Source organism: Pithys albifrons, chromosome 5, assembly GCF_047495875.1.
Source record: "Pithys albifrons albifrons isolate INPA30051 chromosome 5, PitAlb_v1, whole genome shotgun sequence".
In the NCBI taxonomy this organism is placed as follows: Eukaryota; Metazoa; Chordata; class Aves; order Passeriformes; family Thamnophilidae; genus Pithys; species Pithys albifrons.
In genome coordinates this window covers 24,518,295-24,544,373 of record NC_092462.1, presented here as the reverse complement: position 1 = coordinate 24,544,373, position 26,079 = coordinate 24,518,295, and the positions used below count along the sequence as shown (strand labels likewise).

General features: G+C 38.5%; 1 protein-coding gene across 1 annotated transcript; it reads left to right on the top strand.

Annotated features, from left to right (window-relative positions):
- On the top strand, positions 1–25,389 carry SLC39A8 (solute carrier family 39 member 8). The gene is made up of 8 exons (XM_071555925.1): positions 1–266; positions 6,804–6,972; positions 11,016–11,185; positions 11,647–11,769; positions 12,904–13,068; positions 20,560–20,767; positions 21,270–21,454; positions 24,079–25,389. The coding sequence occupies exons 1-8, from the start codon at positions 90–92 to the stop codon at positions 24,223–24,225; spliced, it is 1,344 nt and encodes a 447-aa protein (XP_071412026.1). The 5' UTR covers positions 1–89; the 3' UTR covers positions 24,226–25,389.
- The last annotated feature ends 690 nt before the right edge of the window (positions 25,390–26,079 follow it).

The window sequence follows — 26,079 nt, the reverse complement described above, 5'->3', positions numbered from 1 at the left end:
CCCCGGGGAGGGGCCGAGCGGGCGTGGGCAGGGGCGAGGGCGGCGCGGCGGGGCTGCGCCATCCGCGACAGTTGCCGCGTCCCGGCGCGATGGAGATACTGCTCCCACGCGCGGCGGCAGCGACGAGCTTCGCCGACGACGTGCTGAGGGTCTTCGGGGCCAACCACAGCCTGTCGGTGGGGCAGTTGTCGGCGCTGCTGCAGCAGCTGGGCGCCGCGCCCGCCCTGGGCTCCGCACTGCCGCTCCACCACCTGCACCACAACCAGGTACCGCCGGGGCTGCGCCGGCGGCGGCGAGGGCCAGGGTGGGAGTGCACGTCCAGGAATGGGGACGCCGAGCCGGTTGGGCAGCTCCGTAGTTCTTTAAATCTCCTTTGCCGTCGTGTTTCCTCATGTTGAAGCCGGGAAAGAGGGAGGAGGGAAGGAGCAAATGCTTTCTGAGGCGCTGGGTGCGGGATCGGGCACAGGTACCGGTCCGGAGCAGAGAGAAGCTGCCGTCCGTCAGTGGGGCTGCCGCGGCGCGGGCTGCCCTTGGGATTAGCTTTCCCTCTTCGTTGTTCGGCTCTTAAACTGGCACTTTTCCTGGTTGAATAGCAGCTGGACAACAGCAAAAAGTGTATGACGAGAATCAGCTACTATTTCCCTCAAACAGTTGAGGAAGCAAATCTTCACGACTTGTTAAAATACAATTGTCATGAGACAGCACAAACCCAATTACACAGACAAGTCTGCTCGTGTAAAGAAACTTTTTCAGAAATTTTTCACATCTTTTATCGAAGTTGAGTGCAAAGTGTACACACATGGATTAATCTACCAAAAGCTTTTTACACTGATGTTTAATTTACTGACTGAATATCATTGGAATATTACTTTTCATTAAAATATTTTTGCTCTGTTTAATGTCCCATACAAAACTCAGATCTTATTGCCACTTTTAAAGTCTGTAATTTCACATATCTTAGTCACAAAAATGAAAGGAAAGCAGGAATGACTGTTTGCTCTGCTTTGATTCCACTCCTGAATAAACAGAAGAGTAGTGGCTCTAGGACCTTGAGAATTGTTTTTTAACACTTGGAGTAGTAGCTCCTTTTCGTGTTCTGTGAAGGAGGCAAATCGTGGATGATCTCCCTTTGTTTTAGAAAGGTTTAGTTGGGAATTAACACCACTGAAATCAATGTAGTATTCAGTAGAAGCATAGCAATATTTTCAGCAGTCACTGCTTTCAAATCTCACAAATTGAACACTGTTCCAGCACAGTGTGTTACAACATAAACATTCCCAGCCACACACGCTAAATACAAGTTTTCAGTGTTGAATATGGCTATGAAAAGGAGCTTTCTTTAAAGAGCCATAGAAATGGACAGATTCTTCAGTCCTTCAGGTTTTCCCTCTGCAAAGGCATGTACCTCTCGTATACAGGCTTTGGTACAGGCTACAGAGGAAAAAACCCAAGTAATTCTCTTTCTCATTACTAAAAATGCATAGTAAGTAATTTGAAGTTTAACTGAAACATTTTTTATGGGCCTGTTCTATTTGTGTCTGTGTTGAATAATATATGGGTACTGTATCAAAATGTGTATACTTTTTTGCTGAGTTACTTTTATTCTTTCTTAAAATTGACCTTATGGCTGCTCCATTAGCTTGGGCCACTAAAACAAGTGCTTTTTTCTTCCTGTCCTTTGGTCCCTCATAGATATTAGGGATGTCCATGACTTTGGGCAGGTGGGGCATGAAATGCATACTCATATTGAGTAAATCCTGTCTGATTATTTTTAAACACTGTGAGTCTTTGTGCTTACAAGTTGATAATTTACAGTGTCTACTGACACTAATCTGAATTTGGGTGTTGGAAGGTGTCAGAGAGCTAAGCTCTACTGATTCTCTGCAAAGGAAAGTGAATACCTCTGGACACTGAATAGGCTGAATCCATTCAGGCTGCATAAGATATCTGACAGGAACACACAAAGTTTATCTTAAGACTTTAAATTCATAACTTCCATGCCCAGAGCTAGTGGGTTGAATTCTAGGCCTTTGTTTGAATCAAGGTAACACACCCCTGCTCTTCAGAGAGTTCCCTGTCCAAACTTGAGGGAATTTTTAGTGCAGAGCTGATCTGCACTAACGGAGAGGTGATAATAACATGTGGCAGAAAGGAACAGTCTCTCCAAGTTTTATCCCAGTATTAGTTCTTAGTTTTAATGTTTCGTTCATAACAATTTTGGTAAGCATATTAATCTCATGAGATGATCCATGACAAACTGATTAAATTTGTTGATGGTGGTGTTTGAACCTATATTTGTGTATGCATTTATGGTATCTTGTATCCTGTGATGTCTGTGAAGATGCTGCTTTTTTTATGTGGGAGAAAAAGCCATGTTTTTTGATTTCTCATGGAATTTTGGATTGAACTGTCTCTGTTTTGGTCTCTTTTTTTCTTTCATCATGCACTTTTATGGTTCTTTTTATTGTGTGTTTATATTTTTGCTGTTCAATATTTCTGTTACTTCCTTTTCTTAATCTGTAGCTAAGACTTGTCAGAGAAGTGAGTAGTTAACTGAGCAAACTCAAATACTGGTCGCTGCTTCTATTTCACATTTTACTGTGGAATGCTCATGCATTTTAGACCTACTAATAGGAGTAAAAGTAGTGATTGCAGGCTGATAGATGATGGCTTGTTTACTCACTGTATTTTACATTATTAGTAAGATATAAAAACTATAAACCATACTTGATCCTCTGTCGTTGGATTTATTGTAGTATAGTAGCCATACGTAAGTGCCAAGGGATTAAATGACGTACTCAAAATTCTTGGGCAGAAAATACGTAGAAGGTAAGTGGGCATTGGAAAAAAGACTTGTTAACCTCACCTTTATTTTGCGCTCTGATGTAATCAGTAGGTGCTAAAACCATGCTTGTATTTCCTTCTTTGGCTTTCCTAAATCTATATTTATGCCAGTCTAGATGTTATAGCTGAACATTGTGTTTTAACATAATGCATTTTAATTTCAAACAAAACATTTGAACAAAATGAAATTAAAATTTCTATTAATATTCATGATCAGATATAATTAATTTTTTCTCAGGATGGGTCAAAATTCAATAACATTAGTATTTCAGATAGAGTAGAACCAGGCTAGTATCTGCTTTGATTTTGCACTTGTTTGTTTTGTTTTGTTAGTTTGTTTTTGTGTTTTTTTTTTTTGGTAGTGTTTCACTAGTTACAACGCATGTTTTTTTTAAAGAATGGAGGCAGAACGTGATTCAGGGTCTTGATCCAACAACAGGATCTGATGCTGCCTGACCAGTAAGGCTAAATAGGCATAGTTTTTCTAGTCTCTAAGTGTCTTATTTCTACAGTATTTTCAGCAAATTTCAGCATTCCTGGACAGTTTTCAGCTCCCAGCATGAACAGCGGCCTTAAACATGAGGTGTGTGTGAAATCCCTCAAGCACACAAGTGCATTTGAGCAGCCGCATCTGGTTTGACTCTTTCTTGTGGAGTGCTGCTTATTGAAGGAGTGATGGTCTCATAGCATCCAGTGACAAAAGTGCTGAGTGACAAACAGATGTCCCCTCGTCAGCATTAGATGATTTAGTTTGTTCCAAGTAAGGTGAGGAAGACATAATTGTATGTCTGTGTTTTGCCTTATCGAGGCTCAGACTAAGTAAATAAAAGAAAAGTCTGGTCTCATAGGCATTCACTGCATTCTTTCTTTGCTGTTGCTGCTGTGGAACCCATTGCTCAGCCCAGGGCTGGGCTGGTATTTAATCTAGCGACGTCTAGAAACTGCAGACCAGGATGCTCTTGGGTATTTCAGTACTTGTGGAATGCTACAGATAAAACAAGTAGAGCAATGATAAGAACGCAGCAGAAGATCAGAAAAGGTTTAAAAGATGTAAAAGATGGTTGTTACTGTTGCATATCTTCTTAATTTCTTCAGTTAGAGGAATCCTGTATCAGTTGATCATTTTGGGGAGAGCCTTAGCAGGATGAAAGTAAGCATATGCTTGAATAACCTAGTTGATTGTTTAATTTTTTCTAAGTCTGAATATTTTGTAATTGTGTAAATCCTACTGATTTAAGCCCTTGCCAATTTTGATGACAACATTTTTTAAATTAATTTTTTTAAAAGTTCAGGGGCAATCAGTTATATTGTTTTTTGCATTTTTTTACTAAACGCTGGGTGACAGTGTCATTATAGTCAATCCCTTCACCTACTCACTGTGATAAGTCTTACTGAATAGCAGGGGATAGATGTAACAGTAGACTTGGAGAGTCAGGACATCATTTTCAGTCCCCTGTTCCATGAGACTACATTTTCTTTCTGCTGAGATCATCTGTCAGTCTTACAAAATAAATAGTGCATGTTTTTACTGCAGTGTGGCTGTGTTAATGTATTTATTTACCCTCCAAAGATAAATGCAGAGTTTTGTAGTGTGCAAACATGCATTGCTCCCGTCCAAGACGTCTAATAGATTGAGGGTTTTAATTAATCCTTTAATTGTGCTAGGGAACTCATGCAAGCTTGCTTTTTAGCTCTTGGATGTATGTAGGAGTTTACTGAGAGTATGAGGTGACATATAACAATGAGTCATTTATAAGAATCATTATCCTCTGGGTTTGTCCCTGATCAAAACAGTAATAGTAATTAAATAAAATGCTGTTTCTCAATTTCACATCAAAGAGCTCTTGTCCAGTGGTGTTTCTACCTTATGTGTTTGTGTGTAGGCAGAGTTACAAGTATCAAGTTTACTAATTCATGCTGTATCTGATTTATTGTCTCTCCATAACCTGTTTTCCTACTTACAACATTGTTTGGATTTTTGTGAACTATTGGTAATACTAGTGTATTGGTATTTTAAAATACTAATAATCCATTCTGTATTTCTAGGAATGGGAAAGTTAAAGATGATTTATATTTGAGATAGTTATTTTATAAATTCTCAGCGCTTACTGGTTTGTTTTTTTAGGGGCTTTTCACCATAGACTTCAAGGAATGGCTCTATGAGCCAGTGTTAAGCTCATAGAGGAACTATTCCTGTAGACCACAACTATCCCCCCTTTGTTTCACTGTGGGCATATTAGCCATGTATTTTGTATTACTCCATAATGCAGAGTTAACAGTATAATGATTAGGCACATAACAAGTTTAGAAAGCTCCAGAGGTTTGGCCTGTTAAAGGCTGTATCCTCCGTGATCATTTCTTTATGCATTACTTCCATCAAGATTAAAGGGGGTAACATGTTTTAAAGCAAAAAACCCACAACATTTTCTGTTATCAAGCTATATTTATTTTATGTATTTTATACTTCCTTGACATTAGCATTGACATTGAAAGATGAAATTATATGTACTTTACTTCTGTATATTTGAATCTTCAGGGTCTCATGACCTTAACAAAATTTATACTTATGTTTAAGTTCAAGCTTGTATTTGAGTGCTTTGTTAGATTGGGTCATTAAAGAGGAAGGATAGAAATATCCTGGATATAATTTAGCTGCAGTCACTTGAGTTGGCCTGCATGTTCTTTTCTTCCAAGCTGAATCAAAAAGAGTCACATTCAGGTGCTATGTGTGTGCTTTTCATCTTTTGGGCAGTGTTATTAAAATATTTATGAACAGAAGTGGAAGCTGAAGTAAATTACTTGCAGTTGCTTTGGCTGATCTCTGGAAGGAAATGGCTTCATAAATAATAATGTTGAATTATTGGAGAAGTGCTATGGAATCTGAAGGGTAACAAAACTGAATAGTTGAGGAAGTGACCATTTGTTTTTATTTTGCTAAGGCTTCCAGTGCTCTGCTTTTGCAACTGAGATTTGCTACAGAGAGAGTTATGTGGTAATGGATGTCTTCTGTAGAAGGAAAACATTTGACTTTTTTTTTTGTCTCGAGACTTAACCTCGGTGTTTGTTGTGCAGGAATAAGCCAAATCACTTTTGTTTACACCCCAAAAAAGAACACTTTTTCCTTATTATTGTAGGAAATAATGAAATGAACGTGAATGAATAGTAAGTTTTAGGTGAAAGACTTCAATGGTTTGGAACATTTCATATAAAACTACTCAATTTTTCTGTAGATGTGTATTTTATGATATTTCTTGGTTTGTATTTTATCTTTTTGATTGAAAATGAGGAACAGGCAGAGGAACCAGCCCTGCCCCAGCCTAGCTTAGCACTGCCAAGTACATTTATTATTGACCCATCAGACACTGTTATGTCCTGAGCTGAAGGCAAAGTGAAGATTTCAAGTAGTAGTGTATCTCATTGGAGTACAGGAAAGCCTAACAGTTATTGCTATAAGATAAATGAAAAATGCTGGGTGCTGCTAAGCTTTAGACCACTTTTATGCAATTAATTTGGGGAGATAAATAAGAAACACTGTTGTAACGTGGAAGTGGTCACTTATGTGAATAAGATGTCACTGAATTACCAGTCGTTTTCTGACATACTCTGTCATTGAGATTTTGGCTGTATCTAGTCTGCGCTAAAATGTAATTATTTTGTAATAACATGAGATTTTATTTACTTTGAAGCTATTTTTCTAAGTATGTTTTAAGGTTTAACATAGGGTGTAACATTTGAAAATGTCTCTCTAAAATGTGTGGTATTGATTTCTGATTTACTTAAAGTACTTTGAATCACTTCTGCCTCACATTAAGCAATCACAGCATTTTCATGCACAGCGTACATAGACGTCCTGGAAAATGCACTACAGTATTTTCATGTTGTATTTCTTGGGTTTCTCAGTGTATGACTTGTTGGGTTTGCATTAATGTGTTAAGTTGCAAAATCCCTTTTTCTTTCAGTGCTTGACCAGTGAAGAAATTTTTTCTTTGCATGGGATATCAAACAACAGTTACATATCAAATTCCAGCTTCTCTACAATATGTCCTGCTGTTCTGCAACAGCTTTTTTTTCACCCATGTGATCATCAGGAAGACTTTGAGGATACATCTAAACCACATTCTGTACAAGGTTAGTTAATATTAATTAATATTAATACTGCGACTGGAGTGGGGTTTTCTTAGGAGAATAGTAACATTTATCTATACATAACAGGAGTGTTTTGTTTATGAGGATATGTTTGCAAAGTGGGAACATAAAATGCTGTTTCAGCTCAGCAGACAATCTAAGCAGATAAGCTATCTCTTGGCAGTCATCTATTTGAAATGTTTTAGGAAAGGTGAAGGAACTGAGTAGCAAGTAATGAAATAATTTGCCTACTAAAGGAAGGGTCTTTCTGACATGTTTAATTTCAATAATGGTTTGTGCCTTGAAACACAAGGAGTCTTGCTAATAGCTGGTTAATAGGAGGTAAGGTGGGAGTAGAGAAGGGAAGTTTGTGTAGGTCATTTGCATTGACAAATCAGACTTAATGGGATCTGCATGTATCAAGGTGAAATTACTTAAGGGGCTGCATTTGAATGAAGATATTTGCAGGTGGGAGTCATGACATCAGGGGAACCAGTGACCGTTTTAGTGAGGGAAAATATTTCCAAATTCTGACTTCTGCTTTCATGTCATCTTCTGTAATGACCCCTCCATTTAGAAAATCATGACATGGTTAAGTAGCCTTAATCTTCCTTCCTCCTATTTTTCTCACTATTATTTCTGTCTTTATTGTGCACAGAACTCTACAGTGCAGTAAAAAACATAGTACAGGGAAGATTTAGCTGGTTAATGAAGTCACTTGTTGCACTGATAAGGATCAAACATACAATGTCCTATTTATTTGACTCAGTATTACACATAAACTTACTGCTACAAGGGAGTCAGTTGAATTAAAAGTTAAAAGGATATTGGTTGAGCTGGTGCCTTATGTCACTATTTATGAGAAAAGATAGAACAGTGCCTTTCATACCTTGAAATACTGGTGTTAATAACACTCTAGTTAATATAGGTGATCATATTTATTAAAAATTAGAGATCATTCATAAGACTTAGCTGTGTCAGTGTGAGATTAGAATTCTATTTGAGTAATCACTGAAACCATGGCACCAATTTACCATGGCTGTTCTAGATTGCTTGTATCATATGAAGACACGTAGTGGCAAGAAGGCTACAATATCTGGAACAGATCTGTCTTTCCATGGAATCCTTGACCCGCAGTTAACCTCCTAAGCTATTCAGACCATCCCTGCTGTTTTCCTTTTATCCCTCCAGCTCAGAAGCAATGTCCAGTAGTCAGATAAGCAAGGCAGCCTTCTCGCTGCCCCTCCCTCAGCTGCAGCACAAGAAATCCACAAGGCTCATGGTCAGAGTATTTCAGAGCACAAGTGTATGATGTTGTGACATACAGTGGCACCTATTTTGGACAGAGTTTCACAGGAAGGCCCAGTGCCATGTGCAGCTGTTGATTTGTGCACACCTCCACCCCATCACAAAAGAATCTGTATTGTGGCACCATTGACACCAGATGTTTTCAATTACTGCCCATGAAGCAAAATCTTCTAGGCGTGTTTCCAGCTGTGCTCATGTGAATTTTCTCCCCAGAGACTCCCATTCACTTAATGATATACTGGCTTCTGAAATACTAATGGACAAGACATGCAGAAGAAGCAGTACAATAACTTTTATGGAATAGATACTTGAAATAAAAAATAAGTGGTGACAAAGCAGAGTAGAAGTTAGAAGGCAACATATATTAAGTCTTTTTTCTTGGGATTTGTAAAACTCATATCTAACCTAGCTGACCTTAGCTAGGGGCACACTCAAGTCCTTCCTTTGTTTCTGTGAAAGATAATAGGGAGGTTTATAGAGCTGCCTGAAATAGCTGGAAATTCCCAGTGGCACTCCTTCTGTCTAAGGTGAACACTTCCCATGCTCTTTACTTGACTTCTTCAGAAAGGTATTCATGCACTTTTTTCCTCTTCATCCTAGGCCAAGGCTGAGGGAGAACCTGAGTCTGCTTGTTCTTACAGGGAACAATGCTGAGCAATGGTGTTCTAAGGAGGCCATTATATTTGCACTCCTGTAATTCTGTTTTTGGATATTTTGAGGCTGTGGGTATCTTGGCTCTCTCTTTTTTGGGCTGCAGTTCTAGAGACAGAAAGAATAACAGTAGCTGGCAAAAGCTGACTGCACCACCAGTCTCAGGGAGAGTGTGTGTCCTAAGAAGAGTGCCCTGCTCTGGTACGTGAAATCAAACTAATCAGCTTTTTGAGATGTGCGGCCTCATGAAGAGCTTAGTGTGGATGGAGTCCTAATGAATTAAACCATTTTTAAAACAGCAGGACATACATGATATTGTGAAATACAGTCTGTAATGCAGGAACTTTGGCAACATTGGCTGTCTTGGAATTTTGTCCCTTATTTTGTTAACTCAGTTTCAAATGTACATTTTTGCACAGAATATGTGTAGTTGTCCATACACTAAACTGAAAGAGACTCATGCTTCTGTAGTAATCCAGACTGTAAACAGCGGTTTGTGACTCCTGATGACATTACAAGCCCATTTGTCTATTATAAATTGGATTTCAGAAAGATATTTACAAGCTTAATTGTCATTTATTTTAATGGAAATTAATCTCCTGTGTAGCCCACTGAATCTACCCATATCTGGTTGTGTGTTTTCCCCACTCTCTGTGTATCTCTATCAAAACTGGCAAATGAATGTTCTAACTGGCAGTGAGATACCTTCTTTGAATGCTTTAAATGTTTCTAATGCTTTCCATTCTTGAAATAATATAAATTTCTTTTTTTCTTAAAAAAAATTGTACCACTGTACAAACAAAGTAGAGCCATTGCAGTTGCAGGTGAGGAATAGCTGTGTGTGTTTTCCAGTTGTGTTCCAGAAACATTAGGCTGCAGATCATAATCTGCTCTGTTAGTTTCTGCAATGCAGAGAGGAACTTACAGCCACTTCTTACATACATCCAAGCTTACAATGATGCAGTTTTATGGATATACCAAATAGTTCTCATCCAGGCACTATGCTGTGGGCTTGGATTATTATTTGTGGTTGATTTTTACAGACAAACCCTTTGTCTGTGTGGGTAATTTGTGGTTCTGTGGCATCACTTGAGACACCATTGTAGACCTCTTCAGTGCAACTTTTAAAGCTTGTCTCTGTACTCACAGGGACTTGAAATGTCACTGGGAAAAACAATAGTCAGGCATAGAGGCAGAACTTTGTGATGCTTACAAACAATTACAGCAACCACACCACACCTTCCCAACCTATAATTTGGACTCCAGAATAATTATGGTATGGATTTGTGCAAGTCCAGGTGTCTAAACACTAAAATTCTGAGACTGCAGTTATGGTGAAGGAAACAAAGTTATGGTGAACCCTGGTGCATTTACTGCTTCTTAGGAAAGGTTTTCCCATTGTGTACCTAAATCACATGTCCTTCTTTGTGAACCTCTTTTTTGATGCACTTTAATTTCTCGGTTGTAATTGTCTCAACTGTCATGTTTCTGCCACCTCACCTGTTCGATAAGCAGTGACGGACAGCATTTTCAGCCAGCAGAACTTCTTTGAGGAAGAGGAGGAGGGAGGAGTGTTAGGAACAGAGATACCCTCTCAAGGTGATTTGAAGCAGTCATCCTTTATCAGGAAGGATTTTTGCATCTAGTACTGCCAAGACTTTTTGTCTTGGAGTTCCTTAGACATAAATGGCAATTAGATCTGACTCTGCTGACTAGTAAGAAGTTTTGTCTTATCTTTATGCTATAGCTGCTTCAACTATTGGCCTAAGCTTTAATTTTTTCTCTTCATTGACTGTAGAGAGACCTGATTTGTATTAGCAGCAGATAGGCTAGCCCAGGTCTTATACTAGCACAGTTTCGATTTTTGATATGGTAGTCCTGGACAGTGCTTTCAGATATTTCCTTCATGCAGGTGTTTATTTTAACTGCCTATGTATTTTTAGAATTACATATTTGTGAATTTTAATTCAACCAAGGAACCACTGTTTTTCCTACTTACATGCCAATTTAACAATTAGAGAAAACACACGCAGACTGAACTGGCTGTTGCACTAAATTATTTTGTATTTCTTCTTGTTTATCCACAGTTTGGGGATTTGGGTTCCTGGCTGTGACTATCATTAACTTGGCATCACTTCTGGGATTGATTTTAACTCCTCTCTTAAAGAAGTCATATTTCCCCAAGGTGTTAACTTACTTTGTGGGCTTAGCCATTGGTACTCTCTTTTCTAATGCAATTTTCCAGCTCATTCCAGAGGTAAGCAAGGGGAATAATTATTTGGTTTGCATACTAGTTTCTAAAGTGTACTAATTTTGGAAGCATGCTGCGGTGGGGTTCTGTGTGTGGGTTGCAGTCTCCAAAGAGTTTTGTGTGGGCTTAAGTGCTATTAGCTATGATCCCTTTTTGGGATGAGTCAGAGCCATCAAGGTCTGTGTCTTCTTGTGAAAGACCAGGGGCTATTCTGCCTTTAGACAGAAAGAGAAATGCATTGGATAAAATTGCAGTGAACGTTATTGGGCTACACTGTTAACATTTAATCCAAGTTTAAAAAATCTAAAAAGATTGGGATCTCTCACAATGTCAGCTTATGGAACTGTAGGTGGGTATAGAGTCGGTTTTTACAATAAAGGGGTATGTGTTGTGTGGCATTTGTTTGTTTTTCTGAAAATGTGCCAAGATTACAGACTAATTTGCATTGCTTTTTTCTTCACTGTTAGGCATTTGGGTTTGACCCGAAAGTAGATAACTATGTTGAGAAGGCAGTTGCAGTGTTTGGTGGATTCTATATTCTCTTCTTTGTGGAAAGGATTCTTAAAGTGATATTAAAAATCTATGACAAGGTAATGAAACCCATCACTAGCTGAATGAGCCTTGCCTTAAAGTACCTGTCATATTTTATGAGATACTTGCTCGTTGAATAAAATGTGTGGGGTTTTTATTATTTCATCTGAGGAATTCAGCCTTACTGTGTGTTCTGATATATCTGTTTAAAGTCCATATGAGTAGGGGAAGCCATCTCAGTTCTTTGAGGGCATTATAAGGAGGGCTGGGAACAGCATCCAGTTGTGTTGTTTGCTCTCACTGGTATATGCTCCAGTTGCTCTCAACAACCAAGGCACTGCCATGATAGCTAAACACATCAGAAAAACGTGGAAATATGTAAGAGCTGGAGAGAATGGAGCCTGCCTGTGGAGCTCCCCTTTGAACAGAAGAAATCAGTGTGACATATATACCTTCTTAGTCATTTGCAAAGCCTGACTGTGCTGATAGGACCTGAGTTTCACCTTCAGTAACTTCAGCTCTGTGTTTCCCCATGCTCTAGTACACAGACCTGCTTTAGTGAGCACTCAGTTATCTCCTACTGCCCAGTGCTCTACTTGCTGCCCATATGTCAGACTGCTTGTTTGCTGTGTACTCACATGAGTATGGGGCTGAATTTGTCTCAGAGAAGGGTGCCTCAAAATTTTTGGTTTTCTCTGTTCATTATTTGTGAAAGGAAACTGTCCTGTCTTCCTACTCTTACTTCTCTTAAGGTCCCCCCCTCCCAAAGTGTTGCTGATTCTGTCCCTCATTGGTGATTTCTGAAAATAGAAAAACAAATTATTACTCTTTATCTTTATAAGCATTTGACAAAGGCTAGTAAGTTCTATTTGACAAGCAACCATGAATAACTAGCAAACAGTGATCATTTGTGGTTAGGTGTTTGGCTTGGGAGATTCTACAGAAAAGTATAAAAATGAAAAATCCCCTATGTATTGTGATTAGCTAAAAGAGATAAGTTAGAAACTTAGATATGTTTGGATTTCACTTAAAAATTGAAATGTTTACTGCTTCTCATTTCAACAATCACTTGGTGTTTAAAGCAAGGCAGCATGAATATGATGGAACCACCTTTTCCTTTTTGTCTCTGTTTTCTTATGTTTGCTGTTTTGCTTTTGTTTGAATTAGCTCCCACTTATTTATTTGTCACCTAGACTGGCCATAATTACTTTGAAAATGGTGAAGAGAATCATTCTCAGGATAAAACTAACCCCCCCAAACCACCATCCAGCAATGGGGGGGCGTGTTACGCAAATTCAGCGGTCGTAGAGAGCAATGGAAATCTTGGTTTTGACAGCATCAGTATGGTCTCAGCACAGGTATGAAAATTGTGTCTATTCCTTTATTTTATATCTGCCAATTATATAAGCATATCTGAGGGGAGAGTTAATACAAATTTTTATTATTTTTGTCAAATTTTTGTAAACTTATAGATTATAATTTGCTTGAGCCCTTTAAAAAAATGGGGGTTTAGGGCAAGCTTGCAAAATCTGAATGTTACATTCAATTTGCAGCCAACAAAAAGGACTATTTTCTATCAGTGTTTGAATGGGTAGGACAAAGAGATGTATTTAATCAGATAATTTGGTTATTTTTGATTTAGTTGTTTTGCTTTAAGAGTGATAGTGTATTTTAGTGTTGGATGATCTGTATTGTGTTCCTGATTATGTAAAGCTGTTAAGTAGGAGAACCTGATTGCTCTGAATCAATGATTAAGAACTAATACAGTAATTTTCATGCAGTATATTGTGAGCACTGCTTGTGGTAATCCAGTATATTTGGATACTATGGGAATTATGGAGGTTATACATTGAGACAGAAGCCATTCCTCCTGGTCTAAGTGTTACTACCTTTCACATTTTTTCTCTGTATTTCTATGTGTTTGTTTTCATACTGCAAATACAACTTCCTTCTGTTTGAGAAGAAAGTAGAAGTAGGAAAAGAAAGTTTTGTGCTTCTTCAGTCTTTTCACTGTGCAGGGAGGAACAGTACTGTCTCTTATTTATAAAAAATTAAAACCACATAGACAAAAATCTCAAGTGTCTAAGGCAGACTTGTCTCCTGGTAGAGATTTCTGGTTTGCCTCCCATGTTCTTTAGCCAGTGAGTTGGTTGCGGGGAGCAGAAAGGGGTGAGCAGAAGAGCGAGTCAGAGGCAGGCTCTAATAGCCAGGAGAAAATACCAGAGTTCTGCACTGACCCTGCAGGCTCACAGGGCATTGGATGCACATGGTTTAAAGCACCAAAATTGTACTTGTCCTTCCTCTAGAAATGTCATGAAGTGTTGTGAATACTGGAGATTTCAAAAACCAGAACCATACTTAATTATTAAAATCACATGGGCACCAAGAGGGAATTAGTATTATGGGTGTCCCTAAGCTATAGTTGGCAGATTTGTAAAACAAAGAGCAGAACCCTCTGCTCTGCAGAGACAATGTTTTTTTGTCCTGTGTACCAGAAGTTTTATCTGGACCAATTCCAGAATTACTTTTTGGCTAGCCATCTGCTTATGCATAATGTAAACATAACAAAATCATACCACATATTAGAATATTAAAATGCAACTAGGTAGGATTTATGTCTAGCTACTAGTTTAGGTGTGGTTCTTGTCATCATGAAATACTGTTGGTCACCCCAAGATCCTTTGTGGAATATTCACACATCCTCTTTTTTACATGCAGTCTTGACTTTAGGAACTTAAAATTTCACAAAGGTTCTTCTCTGCTGCTTATTTTTCTTATGAAAATTCATGCCCTTCAGTCGTTCTTCCTCTCCATTTCTTCAAATCCAGGAAGAGGATATGTTGTATTAAATCCTCTTGAAAATTACAGACTAAAATTCACTCTGGAGCCAAGACTGGCTGCCAGGAAATTAAGGTGTCAGATAACCCATGGCTGAACTCGAGCCCTGGTGGCCCAGAATGCCATCCTGGTGCCATCAGGAAACAGTGTAGCAAGTGAAACTAGGGAAACCATTGTTCCCTTTATACTCGGCACTGGTGAGGCCACACCTTGAGTTCTGTGTTCAGTTTTTCACTGCAAGAAAGACACTGAGGTGCTGGAGCGTGTCCAGAGAAGGGCACTGAGGCTGGTGAGGGAGCTGGAGCACAAGTCCTGAGAGGGGTGGCTGAGGGATCTGGGATTGTTTAGCCTGGAGTAAAAGAGGCTGAAGGGGACCTCCTCGCTCTCTGCAACTACCTGAAAGAAGATTGTAGCCAGATGAGGCTCAGTTTCTTGTGCCCAGTGACAAGTGATAGGACAAGAGGAAACAGCCTCAAGTTGTGCCAAGGGAGGTTTAGACTGGATATTAGGAAAAAATTCTTTGCAGAAAGGGTTATCAAGCACTGGAACAGGCTTTCCCATGGAAGTGGCTGAATCACCATCTCTGGAGGTATTCAAAAGATGCATATATGTGGTGCTTAGGGGCATGGACTAGTAGTGGCCTTGGTAGTGTTAGGTTAGTGGTTGGACTTGATGATCTTAGAGGTCCAACCTAATGATTCCATGATATCGTAGGTAGCAACAAAAAAGCCAACATCACACTTGCCCTTCTCTAGTACAGTTCAAAGGGACTATGTAGTCTTCAGACTCACTAGGGGGCAGGGGAGGGTCGGTGTGGCCGAGGAGTTCCGGGTAGGTAATGACATGAGTGTAAGTGTGCATTCAGCTTTACAGGCATTAGTATTTAAGAAGAAACACTTTGGCATAAGCCAACACATACCTAGGAGAATTTTAATGTGTTTTAATAATCTACTGCTTTTTAAATAGGGCAAACACAGCATAAATCACCATGAAGGCTTTAAGGAAGGAGTTTGAAGCCTGATTGTGCCGAGGTGTGGTAGCTGGTTTCAGCCATGGGGATCCAGCCATATTCTCTCCTTTAATGCCAGAATGGATAAACTACCAGAGTAAATGTTTAATTAGTCACTTACTTTCCATTTTCACTTACAGCAGTAATTGCAAGCGTGGAAACCTCCTTTGTGCTCCACCCAACGTTTGTATCTACTATGCATTGAAATATGGCTTGACAACAGTAACTTTGAAGAAAAGTTGTTTCAGAGACACATGGTTGAAATGTCTGTATTCTTGTGTGCAGAGTGTTAGAGTTGCATAACAAAATATTACAGTGGCCTTCACTTATTCCCTGGAATCAGTGTCAGGATTCCTTCTTAGTCCTGTGGGCACTTCTAAAGGACACAAAAGGGCATGTCTGGTTCCTATCCGAGGGAATCAGAGGTGCATTAGAAATAGCAGTAATAATCTCAGATATTGAGGATAAAATAAGAGAGTCTCTGTAAAATTTTTTAATTTTGGAAACTAAAGGAGAGACCGTTGCTTTTGAAAAAAATACTGTCTAGAAGAGGAAAAATACCAAGGACGTCTTTGGTTTTCCATGAACTGTAGAAATACATAATACAGAACTGCATTAGTAATTAATAAAAATTAAACCCGACAGTCCAGTTGGGTATTACAGACCTCCTTAGCTGGCATATCTTCTGTGATGTCTGCTAAACTACCATGACAAAGTGGGAATAGTCCAGCAGAAAGAGACATTGTTAATTTTTTGCCTTGAAATCCTATATATTTGTAGAGTAATTTTGTTAGTAGTCTGCCTTATCTTAAACATGAAGAATATGTATTACTCATTCATATTCTTCTATTGGACACATGATTTAGGAAAGTTCAGAATGTAAATCCAGACAACCAATTTAATTGTACTTTATATAATTTAGAGAAGCCGTCAAGACATTATCTAAAATAGATTACATGCAAGAATTATGGTACTTCAGAACTACCCAGTAAATGGCAGTTAGCCATAAATGTTTTGCAGAAGCCTCTCAGAAACTGATTTCTAGTTTTTAAACTGCAGTTGTTTCTGCATTTTGAAAGATTGGATCAAGAAAGTAATATTTAGAAGTGAATCAATACTGGTATGCTAAATTAATTGCAATTACTTTAAAAAATTACATAGGTAAAACAGCCCCAACCTCAGCACTTTTCTAGAGTCAGTTCCATTCTTGGTACACTCAACAGCTAATTCTTAGTAGTATCGTCAATGTTCATTTTTTTATTAGATGCATAAAAAATTCAGCATGTATATTTGTAAACTATTTATTTCACTAAAAAGCCCTTCAGGTCAGATTTTTATATTTGTTGTACATACGCAATGCTTTGGGCTGTCATTGGAATTCTCAGCCATGCAACTGATACCAGGTCCTTTACCTGGTTCTGTGGCTAAGCCACTTGTGCCATGACAGCTCTCAGAAAACCATGTGCACACACATGGTTCCCACATAAAACCAGCTGTGCTTTGGTGGCAACAATCACAAAGAAGTATGTACAAGTGATATTTTTGCACATTTTTATTATTTACTCAGTGTTTTTGTTGCTCTTTCAGGAACTTTCATCCTAATGAACTTTATATTTCATAAAATCATTTATTTTATAGAGTTGCTTGGCCATTGATGTGAGAATTTTTTGGTAATAGAAAGATTTTACAGAACAAAACCCAGCATCTCTTCCTCATGTATAATAGAAGTTGCTCACATGTCTTTTCAAAATACAGTTCTCTGAGATTAGTATTGCTGCTTTATCAGAAAATGCTTACTGTTGTTGTGGTTTGTGTGTATGGGTTTCCAAAAAGAGCAATGTTCTTTTTTAATAGAAAAATTGAGTTAATTGTTCAAAATTAAAATCTGTGCATTGTCTCAAACTCCCTTTCCTCAGTGTAGCTAGAAACATGTGCAAGAAAGATGATGTTGTTTTGGCAGAAATTAGGATGGTCTACAAAACAGTGTCTCTGTTAGTTCAGAGGCAGCTTGAAGGATGGTCACCAGGGAACAGAAAAAAACATAAGTGAGCAGATCTTCAGCTCAGGGAGCTGGGTGAATTGGTTGAAGAGCTTTACTAATTGTGGTTGGATTTTCTTATACTCATGGTATTTTACGTGGCTTTCTTTGTAATATTTCTTTCTTAAAGTGAGGATCAACTTTCCTTTGTGGATTGAGAGGTCTATTACTCATAAATAGTCCTATCTCAAGCAGAGATCACACAGGTACAAATGAATCATCTCAAAAATATGTTTGACATTGCTTGTGTTAGATGAAATATTGAGAGGAAAGCCTTCAAAAACTAAAGGGAAGTACATGGTACAAGTCTAAAACTATGTGTTTGAGTCATCAGGGAAATTCCCAATTTTTTAATACCGTTGCTCATTTTCACACCATAGGAGTATAATTACAGAACTTCCTGTGGACTGAGTAGAAGCTGTAAGTGTCCTTTGTGGCAGTTTTGGCACTACTCAAGCAAGGCTTTATTATCTATGAGTTCCAGGCAGTGCAATAAGAATCTGACTTGGAAATTCACAACCTGAACTTTTGTCCTGTTCCAAGGCAGCTCCTAACAGAAGAACGTAGTCAGATAAGAGTCTGTTGAGTAAATCATGCGACAGCCCTTATTGCTCTGCCATTAGAGATTTTACAAGAATTTATTAATTGTTGTATTTCTTTGTAGTCCAAAATTCAGTTGCCTGGTAGCATTTGCATAAGACAAAACTAAACCAATTGCAGTGTTGTTTTAATAACAAAAGAAAATTTCTTGGAATACTCTGTGGCTTTCTCATAAGGAGAAATAGGTGCTCCTCTACACTCATCTACTACAAGAGTTGGAGATGTGTGTGGTTGAGAGGAGAGCAGTGGACGTTATCTGCCTTAACTTTGGCAACCTTTTCAATACTGGCTCTCACAACACCCTCATGGGGAAACTCAGGAAGTGTGGACTGGATGAACTGACAGTGAGGTGGATTGAGAACTGGCTGAATGGTAGATCCCAGCGGATCGTAATCTGTGGCACAGAATCTAGTTGGAGGCCTGTCCCTTCTGACGTCCCCCAGGGTTCAGTGTCAGGCTCAGTATGGTTTAACCTATTCATCAGTGGCTTGGATGAAGGGGCTGACACCTCCTCAGCAGGTTCACTGGCAATACAAAACTGGGAGGAGTGGCCAATATCCCAAAGGGCTGTGCAGCCCTTCAGGAGGACCCTTACAGGCTGGAGAGCTGGGCAGAGAAAGACCTTCTGAAATTCAACAAAGACAAATGCAGGGTCCTGCAACTGGGGAAGAAAAACACCTGGTACCAGCACGGATGGAGGCCACCTGCTGGAAGGCAGCTCTGTGGAGAAGAACCTGGGAGTGCTGGTGGGCAACAGGCTGTCCATGAGCCAGCTGTGTGCCCTTGTGGCCAAGAAGGCCAACAGAATTGTGGGGTGTATTAGGAAGAGCATTGCCAGCAGGTTGAGGGACGTGATCCTGCCCCTCTACTCAGCCCTAGCGAGGCCACATCTGGAGCCCTGTGTCCAGTTCTGGGCTCCAGAGAGACACAGAGCTCAGGGAGCAGGTCCAGTGGAAGGCAGCAAGGATGATTAGGGGGCTGGAGCATCTCTCTTACAAGGAAAGGCTGAGGGAGCTGGGCTTATTCGGCCTCAAGAAGAGATGACTGAGATGGGACCTCATCTAGGTATGCGGTAACTGAAGGGAGGGCGTCAAGAGGACTGAGCCAGGGTCTTCTTGGAGGTGCCAAGCAATAGAAAAAGGGGCAATGGGCAGAAACTGATGCACAGAAGTTTCTTCTGAATGTGAGGGAGAACTTCTTTACTGTGTGGGTGATCACACATTGTAATAGATTGCTCAGAGGTTGTGGAGTCTCTCTCACTGGAGATACTCAAGAACTGTCTGGAAGCAATCCTGTGCCGTGTGCTCTATGATCACCCTTCTTGGGCAAGGAGGTTGGAACAGATGACCCACTGCGGTCTGTTCCAATCTGACCCATTCTGTGGTAAGTATATCTATAGGCATACAGATGTATGTATGACTGCTTATGTATTCCAGTAAGTACATACTAAGAAATGCCTTATAAGAAAATACTTATTTTTTTAAATGGGGAAATAGTATAATGCTTGCAAATATTGTAAATACACTGTGTGTGTACAGAAATCGATCAGAATGGATCACCAGAAATTTTTAAGGGACATTAGTTTGTACTCACAGCTAAAATGGCAGTTCCTTTTATCTACTCAAGTTTTTCATTATTTCATGGCACCACACGTATAAATTACTTCCACTTCAGGAGGAATTAGCAAGATCCCTGGAGTCTGTTTACATTGCAGTTTTATATTAGCCTGTTGATTTCACACTCTGAGCCTTTAACTTGCACAGTCAGAATTAGCCACTAATGTTTTTATTAAACATCCACTTTGTAGAAACTAATTTGAATAGCGGGACTTGACTCTTGTTGCCCAAAGTTAGAAATAAAGTTTGTGGAATATCTGAATGTGTCTATATTCATGTGTACCTGGCTGTTACTGTAGCAGCTGTGTGTGTCTCTGAGAACAGGATGTACTGGCAGTTGTGTTTTAAAAACAGATGCTGTCAGTCACTGTGATCAGATCCTTCTGACTGTACATGCTTAATAGAGGCGGCTGTGGAGGCTGTGAGGAGCCTTGGGGCTCTGACAGAGGATCCAGAGAGACATTTAGACCACTATGGCTTGAACTAGTTTCTGTCTCAGCTTAAGAGCATTCAGAGGAAGCTTTGGAATCGGAAAGGTGATTGGGCCCTGCATGTTAATATGTTGAAAAGGAAAACATTTTGAGCTGCTACCTGTGCCTTTTGCTTCTTGGATCAAGCAATTTGATCTCTATATGCAATAGTGCTTTAGTTTATGCTTGGCATTCATTTAAAGACAGAAGTGTGATTTGTTGGCTTCTTTATTCAGTGTTTTGTGTAATTACTTTATTGTGTTATTTTTTTTCCCCAGGAAGAAGCCACCCAAAGCAGCTTATGCAAGTGCCTTAAGGGGCGTCCACTATCAAAGATTGGGACCATTGCGTGGATGGTAACCCTGAGTGATGCTGTACATAATTTCATAGATGGTTTGGCCATAGGTGCTTCTTTCACTCTGTCTCTGCTTCAAGGGCTTAGTACCTCCATAGCCATCTTGTGTGAAGAGTTTCCTCATGAGCTGGGTAAGGAACTTCATTGCACATGTTGTTTACTATGCAGATCACTGTTGTAGGAAGTTGTGCGTACATTGAAAGAAAGTTTAGACAAATTAATGGAAAAAACATTCATCAAGAGGTTCCCAAGCACCAAAATACACATCTGGCACAGAAAATTCCCTAGTGCAGGTGGGTGGGAGCTGGGACTGTGTTTTGGAGAGGTGTTAATTATCCTGTTCATATATATTGCATACACTGTTGTATTAATTAATTTTAAAACATAAATCATTGTAAGTAGTTGTGTGTTCATGTGCTCTTAGCTCAATCTTGCATCACCTATTTGTTTAGAATATTTCAGTTTCCTTAGTATTAAAGGGAAATGTTCATCATGTACTTGAATGAATTAAAACAACAGGGGGTTATAATGTATATACAAATCATGTCTTTTCTTCAGACTTTGAAATCAGAAAATAACCACAATATTATTTTCTGAAGATGGTTTTCTTTTTTTTTTTTTTTATTCTTTTAGGGGATTTTGTCATCTTGCTTAATGCAGGAATGAGTACTCGTCAGGCTCTGTTTTTCAATTTTCTGTCTGCATGTTCTTGTTACATTGGGTTGGCTTTTGGTATATTAGTAGGCAACAACTTTGCTCCCAACATCATCTTTGCTATAGCTGGTGGAATGTTCCTGTACATCTCTCTGGCAGATATGGTAAGATAGAATTTTATTTTCAGTTATTTATTTATTTGCAAAAAAAAAAGTCTGGACTAAGTCTCTCCAGTAGAATGCAGTACTTTCTAGCTCTTATTATACCCTTTATGGAGGTGCACAAATAGTTATGTTTATTCATGAAACATGGACACCTTTTACTTCACAAATATAGCTCATCATATTATTGCTGAAAAGGGGTTTTAGACAGGGACAAGCTTTTTAGGGACTTGGATTTGTTTAATGAAAAAGTAAAAAGTGTGTAAATACTTTGTTACAGTATTTTAAAATGTCAGAGTATTTCACCTTATTTTTAAAGGGTTCATTTGTCTATTGACACCATACTGTGAAAGAAAAGCAGAAAAAGAAAGGTAAACAAAATGAAGTTAAGTTTTGAGTTCAATGAAAGGTGTTGTGTAACCACAGTTTTAATGTTGGAGGTGTTTAGCTTAAAAACCTGGTTAAAATTCTATTTGGGTTTAAATTAAACAGTACCAGCACCAGTTTTGTGGTTCAGACTAAAAAAATTTGCTGAGCTCTGTTCAAAATAGGCTGTCTGTGATTTGTTTTTCAAAGTATGTTAGAAGATACGAGACAAAGAAGTTGTGCTAAAGATCCAAATTGGATTTAGACATTGGGAAATAAAATCTGGATTCAAAGGTAGTGAGCAATATTCCATAATTTCCTCTTATGATGATGTTTTATGTCAAAAGGAGAGAGGTTTCAAGTGTTTTAAGTTTTATTACATTTAATTCAGTGTTGTAAGAACAGATGCAGCAGTTGCAAAGGTATTTACACCTGCACTACGAGAATCCATTTGAGTGTAGAGCTGGAAAAGTGAGGCCTGAATTTAAAAAGTTTTGAATCCCCAGATTGTTTCTATGTGTGTAACTGTAACTGTCACTGTCATACAGTTACAGTGACTATTTCATTAAATGCTATTATAGTTTATGTAATAGTACAGAATTTAAGAAGTAAACCTGTTATATAAACAATATAAATAGTTTATTTTATAAGTTTTCAATAGCTTAATTGTTAATACTTTTAATTTAGTTTCACTCTTACAAAATGAATAGTAATGTACTGAACTGTGGTGTGTAAAATTCATGGCCTAAATTTAGAGTGGTTCAACTTAAATTTGTTATTAAATCCATCAAAGTAGGTAACATTCTTTTATTTTTATCTGTTGTTCTGTTCTCTCTGTTCCTCTCTGTCTCTCTCCCTGTCCCCTCCTTCCCCCAGTCTCTCTCTCTTTTTGTAGGTTTTTGGATTTTATCAGTTCTTTATCTGAATTTTTCTTCCCCTGAGAGCTCTGAAATAGGGTATTGAAGTGTTCTGTACAGAGATCTGGCTTTCTGCTTTCTGTTCCGATTTTCATACACTTCTGGCTTGCTTGTCCAGGAGCAGGTAGGATTAACTGGAATGTAATTCCTTCCTCCTTTTCTTTTTGCTATTCTTTTCCCTTCCAGTATTGATGTAGTCCAGCCTCTGTCAGTAAGATCACTGTGAGGGGTGAGGCTGTGGGCAGGTGAGAATGTGTATGCTGAGGTCATGCCCAAATGAGCCTTGCTGTGTGGCATGAAGCTAATCTGGTTCGTTGCCATCACTTCTTGTGCAAGAGTATTACGTAGCTCTGGAACCATTTCTGGGAAGGTTTGGCCACTTCCTGCTAACCTTGGCCTGTTCTTCAAGAATTGCGTTACCTTCAGTGGCTGTTTGTGCTGTGAGATCAAAGAAAGATAGAGTTTCTGAGTCACCTACCCTGAAGGTTTCCAAACCAAGACTGAAATAAACTGTCTTCATTGTATTCTGGTCATACTACTCTCAGCAGAACCAGGGAAGAGAAAGTTTGTTGGAGTGTTTGTCATAATTCACTGTAGTTGACTTTATCTGGAGCAAACACGTACCCTGAATCATCCCAGGCGGGGAGCTTCATGCCTGTGCTCTTCTGCCATCACCTCACAGGAAGGACCTTTGTTTCTGCGGTTAGCAGCAGACCAGTCATCCTTTGCTGTTACGTTCCCATTAAGATGCATGTGACGGAATGAAGAATCCCTTCATTACTGAGTAGTGTAATATTGATGTGTTACCACCACTTTCACACCAGTCTTCTTTCTTCCTTGCTTGGCCTCAGGAGCCCACCAGACCTTCTACATGTAAAAGGTTTCTTATTTCTGAGGCATTGTCTACATTTTCATCTTCACTTCATTTGCCTTTAGATAAAGCAGAAGAATCCTAATCTTCCACTTCCCAAACAGAAATCTGTTTATGCTAGTGAAGGAAGAAAGACAACTTTTAGCAATACAAGGGCAGCTGCTCCTAGCAATGTACAGACTAACAATTGGAACCTAGGAGATTGCTGGAATAAAAAGGGAAAATTTGCATGAGAGACAACCAGGTGAAATCTCAGTATAGAGGAACAAGACACCATTTCATTTTACCATCCTTGCTGGAGCAGTTTTCCAGGGTAATTAGGGTGACCTGTTCCTGTGACTGCATTCACACTCTGCTAGTTCTAATGTTCAGTCCAAAGCAGCAGTATGGTTCAATTCTTAATGCCTTAAATTAAGCACACTACCACGAGATGGCAATACTTACCTAAAAATATCCTTTTTTTTTTTTTTCAGTTCCCAGAGATGAATGATATGCTGCGGGATAAAGTGACAGGAAGAAAGATGGATCTTACATTCTTCCTTATTCAGAATGCTGGTTTACTAACAGGGTTTACAGCTATTCTGATGATTACCTTGTATGCAGAAAATATTGAGCTGTGATAATGCAAGTGAAAATGGAGTCATTATTGAAGACATCAAGTAAATGGCAAATGGAGGACACTTGAAATGCCTAAAGGGACATTCATTAGTGACAAGTCCCATTCTGTCCCTCTTGCTCCAAATACAGGAAATTCTTCTTTAGGACTTGCAGTCAATCCAAATAGTAGGAGCTGTCAGCTCCTGTACGACGCCAAAAAAATGATGCTAATATTTTTAATTCTGCTTAAAATTATCAGACATATCTGAAATGTCATAGAGGAAGGGTGTTACTTGGCCAGTACAGTTATGCAATACATGCAACTCAAAACTGGCTGAAAGCTGAGATGTACAAGGAAGATGTTAATTTAAGAGAAAATAATAGAGTTTCATATCCTTTTTTAACTGTGATGAAGGCAAGCAGTTTCAAAACTGGTTAATCTTCATGACTTTTGTTGCAGAATTTGTCTGTGTAACACTCCCTTTCCCCACCAAAAATGAAAAAAAATCAAACTATGTCAGAGTAAGTACTAATGAAGCTAAGATTTTTAATTACTAATTAACACTGGAAGGAAAGATACCAGTTCCTGCTTTTGATCTTCTCTCTTTATAAGTGCACGAGGGAATTGTTGATTTATTTTGAGAACCACTTTTTAAATTAGAGGGGACCTGTGTTAAATTTATGACTGTTTTATCAACTCCATAATACTTTAGAAATATTAAGTATTTTAAAATGTTCAAGCATTTTGTATTCTATGAAAATAATAAAGTTTTATACTGGTTTCACAAATATCCCCTTTAAAGATCAGTATTTCAGTTTTACAAAGTGAACTTTAGAAGAAAAACCTGATAAAATCAACATTCCAGTAAGCTTTTTTGTAATTTGAATAATTTCCTTATGTGCAGTTGAGTGGAAGTAAGTGATAATAAAATATACAAATTCTTATCACAATCTGTTGCATGTGAACTTTCTAAAATCATGCTTCTGTGTATGAGTTCTTCTGAAATAAACAATTCATCTCCTCTGGTGTTATAAAATGTGTGCAAGGAAATTCATTAAAAAGTGTTGTCCATTTCAATCCCCACTTTGCTTTGAAGGAAGTGTTGTTATTCTGTAGTAAGAGACCTTTTTCATTGATTTTTTTTTTAAGCAAGTTTTACAGCTTCAAAGGAGACACTGTTTCTTGATGTATTTCCTGGCTGTAGAAAGAGACAAATTTTTAATTCTCTATTAAAATATATTTTCTACCAGGTAAAGGGTTTATTTTAGTATTTTCTTTGAATCTCATCTGTAATTACATTAGGAAAAAATGACTAGATGTCTGTTCTTCTGCACAGAAGTTGTAAATGATACTTACTTTAAAGTATAAATGTTAAAATGTAATTATAGTAGCCAATGACATTTGCGGTATGAAAAACAGCATTTATTAGTCACTTTGTGCCCTCCAAGTTTCTATGAAGAAGAATCTACCCACTTGATGTCCTTCCCTTAATTCTTTCTTTATTGATTCCTTGGATACAAGCTGTTTGTAGATGCTACTCTTGCATATGATTAAGAATTTATTATAGTGACTATGAATGTTCTTTGACTTTTAAAAGTGATTTGACCACTTCTAGTTCATCAGATTATTTTGGTAATATACCTGTATGGTAGTTTTCACCTTTAAATCCAAACATTTGCAAAGGAGACTTTGTTTCTGTTAACTCCCTAAGGAGAAAAACCAGACAGACGAGTCATTGAAATAACATACTTTTAGATCACAGAGCAGACTAGAAAGGGAGCAGTCTGATTTTTTCTGTAGTGTTTTAGTCAAAAGCCAAATTGCCTCTTTTGCTAGTTTGACATTTAGTGCATAAGAAAGCTTTTTGATTTCGGTA

Excerpts from the sequence above, each read along its gene's own strand:
- SLC39A8 (XM_071555925.1), top strand. The coding sequence starts at position 90 with ATGGAGATACTGCTCCCACGCGCGGCGGCAGCGACGAGCTTCGCCGAC. Across the intron at positions 6,973-11,015 it reads TAAACCACATTCTGTACAAG|TTTGGGGATTTGGGTTCCTG; the intron begins GTTAGTTAATAT and ends GTTTATCCACAG. Across the intron at positions 20,768-21,269 it reads AGAGTTTCCTCATGAGCTGG|GGGATTTTGTCATCTTGCTT; the intron begins GTAAGGAACTTC and ends TTATTCTTTTAG.